Source organism: Lagopus muta, chromosome 26 (assembly GCF_023343835.1).
Source record: "Lagopus muta isolate bLagMut1 chromosome 26, bLagMut1 primary, whole genome shotgun sequence".
Lineage (NCBI taxonomy): Eukaryota > Metazoa > Chordata > Aves > Galliformes > Phasianidae > Lagopus > Lagopus muta.
This window is the reverse complement of record NC_064458.1, coordinates 2,658,874-2,667,289: the sequence shown is the minus strand read 5'-3', so window position 1 is coordinate 2,667,289 and position 8,416 is coordinate 2,658,874. Positions and strand designations below refer to the sequence as shown.

Below are 8,416 nucleotides of genomic sequence, written 5' to 3'. Positions count from 1 at the left end.
ATTTCCCTCTGCCACAGCTGAGGTTCCGTGGGAACAGAAAGAGCTCTGACACAGCCAGTTCGAGAAGAGCACAGGATGAGCTTTTATTGTCTTGTGATCAAAACACAAACAGAAAGCAGAGCCCTGCAAGTGACACAAAACATCACACACAGACAAGAGCAAAACCAGGAGCCGGGTCCGGGTTAATGGTGTGAAGAGACCGAATGTAAACATTAAAAACCATAGAGGAGCCCGAAGAATTCAGCCATGGCAGTTCAGGCAGCACTGAGTCGACTTGCTGGAATTCGGGTTTCTGGCATTGAAAAGGATGGAAGGGGGGAAAACGTGTTTTGAGGTGGCAGCTCCCATCCACGGAGCTTCGCTGAACTCTTTAGAAATCTCAGGCAGTGTTTGCTCATGACTTTGCAATCATTTTGGTAACGACGGCTGTGATCTTAGCGTCTGCCTCCAACCAGTTCGGTTTGAAGCTCTGAAGTATCCCCTTCTCTGCATCGAGCAGGTTGGAAATGCAGGGATGGGCGCTTCGAAAGACCCCCAGATTCCCCAAAGGAGAAAAGAGAAGTAGAGTCTCTTGGCAATGCTTCTCACGGTTCTTTTATCACTCTCTGATGGCAAGCGACATAGAATGCTTAAAATCACACTTGACACATGACAAAGGCACCTGAAAGCTTGGCAACGTCGTATTCTATTATGAAGGCTTCAAGCATTTGTAATTACAAACACATTGCACGCTTGCAAGAAGAAAACACCCTTGTGTTCAGCACATGAAACATCCCCGAGGGCTGGTGCTGCAGCAGGGGTCAGTGCTGCTCGTAAACCAAGGTCAGAGGAGGCTCTGCTCTCCCACTGATGTTTGCTGTTGCTTTGGCCCTAACAACAAAGGTGTTGTGCAGACTCCAAGCTGTACTTTGCTGAGTGTTTATGGAATGACATGGGAAAAGTGAATGGAGCGAAGGGAAGTTTTGCAGAGGGGGATGGGGAACAGATATTTCTCCTTCATGAACTAACATTGTTAGTTAAGGCACATGTAGAAACGGTTTTCAAAAGATCACTTGCAAATCAGCTCCTCCTAGCTGGGGCAGCCTCCCTGTCCAGGAGCCAGGATTGCTTTCCAGTTACTTCGTGTGAACGTGGAGTGACTCCTGCTGCAGCACCTATGGCATCCCCTGGAGCTGGGCAGGCCATGGGGCCGAGCCAAACCTGCAGACCTGGCTCATGCGGCCCTGCACAGGACCAGCCCTCACAGAGCTGAAGATGCTTAACGCTCACTGCCTTCAGAAACATTGGGAACTGACCTCCCAGACAGAGAGAGTTCCCAGCAGGGTGCTGGGGGAAGGGGGAAAGCAGAGCCTTTGCTGCTCGGGTCGCTGCAGGACACAGGGAATGGGCTGGCTCAGGCTCCGGCCGTCCTGCTGGACGTGCATGAGATGAAGGTGGGCAATGAGATACATCAGTGCTAGCTTTCAGGGGTACAAACCCTCCCGACAGCTTTCTCCTCTTTGCTGATCACTGGGGAAAGGCAAGAAGCTCTGCTCGTACCTGGAAGTGCTGCTGGATACAGAGGAACCAGCTCTGCACTGCTGACATCAGCTACTGAGCTTCCCTTGGTCAGTCAGACAGCTGACTGCACAATGGTGTTGGATTTTAACTAACATTGGCAGAAGGCAGAATTAAATCTATCCATTTTGGGAACTGCTCCCAAACCACCCTGGGGCCCGGTGCTGAGATAACACAGCTGGAGCCCAGAGCACAGGACAAGGCAGTCAGTCAGGCACGTGTAGGGTCAGCATGAAATTCTGGTGTGGGACTGGGATGGCACAGAGATCTCACACTGCCTGCCTGTAAGAGGGCGAGCATCCCCAGGCTCAAAGCCCAGTGCCAGATGAAATGGCACTGAAATGACACAAAATGAGATGAATCTGCACCTCTGCAGCACACAGATCCAGCTAAAGCTTTTGGAAACAGCAAAAGCAGGACTTCTATCCTAAGAGCAGTTCTAGCCACGGAAATGGGGACTCTTCTTCATTTCTGAGCAACACTCACCCACAGTGAGCACTGCCTTATGAAGGAATCTTCACCAGAGAGCTGCAGATTGCACAGACACCTTCAGATCAGCAGTACTGAAGAAATCAGGTGTTACATTTCCCGTGGAAGGAAGAATTCCAGATTACTCATCCAGGAAAGCCAACACGGGTTGGTGCTCTTGCTCAGATTGTGGTTGTTCTGAGGACAGACAGCTTGGAGGTGTGTGGGGAAGCAGGAGAGCAACGCTGGCAGCGCTCACATTGCAGGGAGCTCAGCCACGATCACGAGGAGCCCTCGAGCAAAGAGCAGTGAGCAGTGGGTTCCTCAGTCTGCAACGAGGCAAATGCTGGAGCAGCACAGGGGAAAAACCTTCTGCTATTCCGATCCGGTGTTCCATAGCAGGCAGCACACGAGGAGACAAAAAAAAAACCAACAACCCAACAACAAAACCCCGCCAAGAGCGGAGGGTATGGAGGGGAATGCAAATGATCTTTTCAGATAACGATAAAAGGAGCGAAAAATAACAAAGGAGAGAATTCAGGGGCTGCCTAAGGCCATTGGTTTCCCGAGGGGTAGTTGGGCACCGTGGGGTATTCGGGCAGGCTGTTCCCTGCAAAGTTGTTGTATTGGGCCTCTCTGCTGGGGGGGTTCCTCCACGCACCGCTGTGCCACTCATCCTGAGCCTTCTGGAAGCTCCCGCCGGCCCCTCGGTAGATTTTGTGCACCTAAAGGATGGGCAAAAGGCCCCAGTGAACATCCATGAACGCTGCGCTGAGCGCTGGCCGTGCCACACACCCACAGACAAACTGAAGCTCTCACCCTCAAAATGCAGACCAGCATCGCCACCGCCGACGTCGTGAACATGATGGCAGGGAACAGCATGAACACAGCAGCTGCCACGTTGGTGCTGAAGAACGTGATGGCTGCCAACCAGCCGCTGCGGGGAAGGGAAAGGAGAACATCATTAGAGCAGCTTCACAGCTCCTGGACGCTGAGAGAGCAAGGAGGGCAGTGCAGAGCTCAGTGCTGCTCTGTATCTCCCCATGGCCCTGGAGCTGGCTTGCCAGCACTCCTTCTGTCCCCCTGCAGGTTGTGCAGTGGCCCCCTAGGAGGAGGCTGTCCTTACCATGCTCCCCATCCGGAGAAACCCACTGCCTGCAGGACGGTGAGGATGAACTGCAGGCCGAAGACGAAGAAGAAGGTCATGAAATTAAAGGAGCTGTCTGACCTGCGAGGGAAGAGAGATGTGAGGGGCACACTGAGTTCAGACTCAGAGCTCAAACCTTGAGCTGGAGTGGGTTCAGGTAGGGGTCAGGACTCAGAGATCAAACCCCAGAGCTGGAGTGGATGAGGGTTCATGTTTGGGTTCAGGTGAGGGCTCAGAGCTCAAACCTCAAGCTGGAGTGGCTTAGGGTTTGGGTTTAGGTTCAGGTTAGGGCTCAGAGCTCAAACACCTGAGCTGGAGTGAGGTCTTCTGGTGACCAAAGGGTGCCACCAGCTGTGTCTCCTCCACTCTGAGCCTCTCCTCTGCATTCATATTTATTTTTAATATGCATCCACCCCTGTGAGCAGACTGTGCCTCACTGCCCCTGTTGTACAGAACTTCCTTCTATCCAGCCTAAATTTCCCCTCTCTCAGCCTGAACTCATCTCCCCTTGTCCTGTCACGGGATGATCTCCAAGTTCCCCTCCAACCTGAGCCATCCTGTGATTAATCTCTCTCCCAAAGGAAGAAGAAAGTGAACCCTCCTGGGTTCCAACGTACCGAAAGGCTTTGTACACCGGTCGGAACCAGCAGACGTAGCTGCAGGGGCTGAAGAGGATCAGCCAGAGGATGGCCAAGCCAAAATTGACACCGTAGCCACCTCCAATCCACCATGCCAGGCAAGCAATGATGTTCACGACCAGCGTGATGCAGTAAACTGCAAAGAGAGCACAGGAAAGAGCACGAACTGGTGCCATTTCACATCACAGAACAGTCAGACACCCGGGATAAAGCAGGGATGGTCTGTGCTGAGTGGGAAATTTGCACCCACCCCAAAGGGAAATGGCTTTCTGCTGTGAGCTGTGGGGCAGCAGCACAGGAACAGCCACCTGCAGGGGATGCACTGACCAGGGGGCTGAGGATCCCTTGTGGGACTGCCAAGGGATGGAGAACAGCACAAGGCTCAGCCCAGTGCTGCTACGAGCAAGGCTCAACCCCTGTTGGTAGCAAAACGCCTTTATGAAAGAGGAGAGCTGTGGGCCCTGTGCTCTCTGGGGCTGCCCAGGAGCTGTCAGACACCAGCACAGCACCTTGCAGGCTCTCCCTCTGCCTCCTGCAGCCTCTGAGGAAGCCTGGGAGTGGTTCCAAGGCTCCTAAGTGCTGCCTTGAGTGAGGGAACAGCAGACTGCAACCAGGCTGAAAACACAGAGACACCCAGGCCCTTTCACACCCCCTGTTCTGCCCCTCGGATAGAGAAACAGCTGCCAGCAGACCCCAGAGGGCACCAGTGCTGTGCTCCACAGCTGAGCATGTCCATTCTGCACTCAGCACCCCAGAATGTCTTCCTCACAGCTACTGCTTTTAATTTCCATTACTACTCTGCACATGCACACGTGGGAGGTGTCGGTAATTTCTCCAGCAAGAAAGATTTCCTTTAAATGAGCCCTCATTAGGGATTCGTGTGCAAGGGTTACAGGAAAAATGTCAGTTAATATGAGTCTCCATTCCTGGAGACACCTGAGGTCAGGGGATGGGGCTCTGAGCATCCAGTGGAGCTGTGGGGGTCCCTGCTCAGAGCAGGAGGACAACCAGACAACCCTTAGAGCTCCATTCCAACTCAGCCCATCCTGAGATTCAGTGATCTCAATGATCGTCCATTGAACCAATGAGTGGTTGGGATGGGAAGGGTCCTCAGAGGTCAAATGTGGAAAGGCTGGGATGGGGGGGTCCTGACAGGTCAACCATGGAGTGGTTGGAATGAGGGGGTCCTACAGGTCAACTGTGGAAAGGTTGAGGTGGGAGGGTCCATAGAGGTCAAAAGTGGAGTTGTTGGGTTCCAAGGCTCCTTAGAGGCCAACCATGGAACGATGGGGGTGGAAGAGTCCTTACAGGTCATCCTTAGAGCCATGAGACCACAGAAATGGTTGGGGTTGAAGGGACTTTGTCGCTGCTCGGCGCAGGAGTGGGACTGGATGGTATTCAGGGCCCCTTGCAACTCAACCACACACCCACAACCTGGGCAGCTTCCTTATCCAACGTACAGATCCAGACGTGGTAGATCCTCTTCACCAGGGACTGGTAATCGATGGGTATCTCATCCCCAAAGTTCTGGTAGAAGCAGGGCTTCAGGGGGATGAATTTGGGGAGCGGCGGGAAGTTATTCACCTTTTCTACAACACAGAACACAGCAGATGAGCTGAATGCTGAGATGTTCTTGTAAGTGGGGCATCCTCTGCACCTTCCCAGCGTGCATCCCACACTCAGGACAAGGATAATTAAAAAAAAAACCAACAAAACAACTCCTCAAAATGAGTGTCCTAAAGGAGGAACCGCAAAGATCCCAAAGGAGGGGGTCCCAAAAAGGGGGGGGGTCTGAAAGACGGGGGTCCCAAAGAAGGAATCTCAAAGAGGGAACCCCAAAGAAGGGAGCCCCAAAGGAGGGGTTCCCAATGAAAACAGGGAGCCCCAAAGGAGTTTGCCCTTGGAAGGCATCTCTCTTACAGGGATTTGGTACTCAGATGGCACCAGCTCAGTGCAGGCGTGGTATGGGGGAGGATTCTGTTGTTAAGGCATTCAGGGATGTACCCCTTTCTTTCCAAAATGGGTCTTTAGGCAACACAAAGCCCCGCCAGCGAACAGAAAGCAAAAGCTTTGCACTCAGACACCACAAATCAGCACACGCTGAAGGAAGCGACACAGCAAAATTCATCTTGGGGACAAATTACATTTCAATATCAACTAATTAAACGCCCCAAGCCCTGTATGAAAGCTGCTGTCAGCTTGCAGGCAGGGCTGCCGGTGTGTGCCTGCATGCAGCTCCTGCACCTTGGGGAGCACTGCTGATTAAAGTTTGATTGCAGGCCAGGGCGACTAATTGCATCTCATCTCCTTCCGCCCCAGTAAACAGCATTAGAGCCAAGCAGGGGGAGAGATGAGGAATGTGCTGGGAAAAGCTCCAAATGGCACAGAAGAGGAAATGTCTGAGCAGGGGCTGTCAGTGCGAGAGTTCCCTTCCCCAGCTGCTGTCTGTGTGAGCAGACACTGCAGGAGCCGTGTGTAACTGTATGGGGAGTGCCCAGAGCTGCACTGCATCTGTGAGCTTTTAAAGCTGGCGTGAGTCACCTCGCTGCAATTAAGCTGCATTAAGAGGGAGAGCGCAGGCAGGATGCTGTGAGGGGAATCGAAGCCTTTATCGCCACAGCTGCGACCTCAGGACGCTGCATGGGGAACACAGCAGTGGGGGAAAGGAGAGGAAGGAGCTGCAGAGCTTTGGGGGTCACTAAGAAGTATTGCAGCAATGGGTTCCAGCTACAGCAGAGTGCTGAGAAATGGGATCTGGAAGCGTTCTGCTGTGCATCGAGGGCTCCTTACCTGCCATGGTGGTTCAGGGTGTTGCTGGGCCACAGCAGCCAGACAGCAGCAGATCTACTGAGAAGCAGAAGCAAAGAAGGGCTGAGGCAGCACATGTGGGCAGCAGCACGCTGCCAGCACAGCCCAGAGTGCTGCAACCTGCAGGAGCGCCCCCAGTGCCCCCTAGAGCATCCCCTCCCCCCCCAGCAAGGCACCCACTCACCGTCTCAGTGCCTCATTGGGGCTGGGATGGTACCTGGCTCCCTGCAGAGGATTCCCAGCTGCTGGCACAGAGCAGGCAGAGTTAATTGCAGAGCAAAGCACTGCTCCAAAGGTGTGTGTGTGTGTTTGTGTGTTTGTGTGTGTTTGTGGGTGGGTGCGTCGGGGTGGGGGGGAGTTTTGCAGCGCTGCAACTACGGCTGCAATGCATTTCCTATGGACTGGGTGAACCCAGGTGAGCCCTGGGAGGGCACAGCAGCACAGCGTGCTCCTCCTGCACACCGATGGGGAATCCTTGCACTGCTGTCAGTGAACAGGGACAGGATCAACCCCAGCCGCTCCAGAGGTCTGATGGCTCTGAGAATGACTTGCAAGGATCCCCTCACCCAACCACTCCATAGTTGACCTCTAAGGACCCTCCCCCCCCCAAGCACTTCAGCATTGACCTGCAAGGACCCTCCCACCCAACCTCTCCACCATCGATCTGTAAGGATCCTCCCACCCCAACCTTTCCACAGTTGGCCTCTAAGGACCCTCCCACCCCAAACACTTCAGCATTGATCTGCAAGGACCATCCCACCCAACCTCTCCACCACTGACCTGCAAGGACCGTCCCACCCAACGTCTCCATAGTTGACCTATAAGGACCCTCCCAACCCAACCGCTCCCTGGTTGACCTGCAAGGACCCTCCCACCCCAACCACTTCACCATTGACCTGCAAGGACCCTTCCCCCCCCAGCACCCCGCTGTTCTCTCAGGGTCCCACGGCCCCGAACGGATCACCGGAGCCCCGCACGCACCGCCGCTCCGCTCAGCGCCGCTCCCCCGCTCCCTCCGCGGCGCCGCGGGGTTCGATGGGAAAGAGAGTCCCAAACCGCAGCGCGGCCGCAGCGCCCCCCGCTCTTCGGACTACAACTCCCAGAGTGCATCGCGGCGCCCCCCAGCGCGCGTCACGTGACGGTGCGGGCTGACTGCGCTACGGGGAGAGGAGAGAGACATAATTATGGGAGGGGCGAAGGACTGAAATCCGTCGCAGCCGAAGGGGACGTTTGCCACCACGTGGCAGCCCTCGGCCATGGCGACGGCGTCGGAGGGGTGGTGGCCCCAAAATATCTGAGACGGCCTAGCCTTCAAGAGAGGCCTCAAAGTAAGTCCAAAAAACCAGTATTTCTGTTAAAATAAGAAACACAATTTGGGAGGCTGCTGCTTCAGAGGCAGCCGTGGACCCAATGTGTCCCGACACAGTGTCATGGGGCTGACAGAACCCCATGGGGAGCTCAGCCCCACACACATTCTGAGGGTCAGGTTCCATGGGTCCAGTGCCGTGGAGTGAGGTTCAATGGGTCAGACACTGGGGTCAGGTTCTATGGGTCAGGTGCTGTGGTTCAGATCCTGTGGGTCTGGTGCTATGGGTCATATCCTGTAGGGTGAGATTCTGTGGGTCAGGTCCTGAGGGTTCAGGTTTTACGAGTCAGGTTCTATGGGTCAGGTCCTGTGGGATCAGGAGCTGTGGGTCAGATGCTGTAGGTCAGGTTGTATGGAGTCAGGTTCTATGGGTCAGGTGCTGGGGGTGAGGTTGTGGGTCAGGTTCTGTGGGTCAGGTCCTGAGGGTTCAGG

At 54.5% G+C, this 8,416-nt stretch overlaps 1 protein-coding gene across 8 annotated transcripts; it reads right to left on the bottom strand.

Annotated features, from left to right (window-relative positions):
* Positions 1–58: 58 nt before the first annotated feature.
* Positions 59–7,698, bottom strand: SCAMP4 (secretory carrier membrane protein 4). Of its 8 annotated transcripts, none has more exons than XM_048927751.1 (8): positions 7,600–7,698; positions 6,803–6,860; positions 6,601–6,657; positions 5,238–5,399; positions 3,790–3,946; positions 3,152–3,253; positions 2,845–2,962; positions 59–2,750 (listed from the first exon to the last, which is right to left on the bottom strand). In XM_048927751.1, exons 3-8 carry the CDS (start codon positions 6,605–6,607, stop codon positions 2,574–2,576), a joined length of 723 nt encoding a protein of 240 aa, XP_048783708.1. In that variant the 5' UTR covers positions 6,608–6,657; positions 6,803–6,860; positions 7,600–7,698; the 3' UTR covers positions 59–2,573. The 8 variants fall into 8 exon arrangements, with proteins under 8 accessions (XP_048783708.1, XP_048783709.1, XP_048783716.1 ...); XM_048927752.1 differs by having other exon boundaries at positions 6,601–6,654; XM_048927759.1 differs by having other exon boundaries at positions 5,271–5,399; positions 7,600–7,692.
* Between the last annotated feature and the right edge of the window lie 718 nt (positions 7,699–8,416).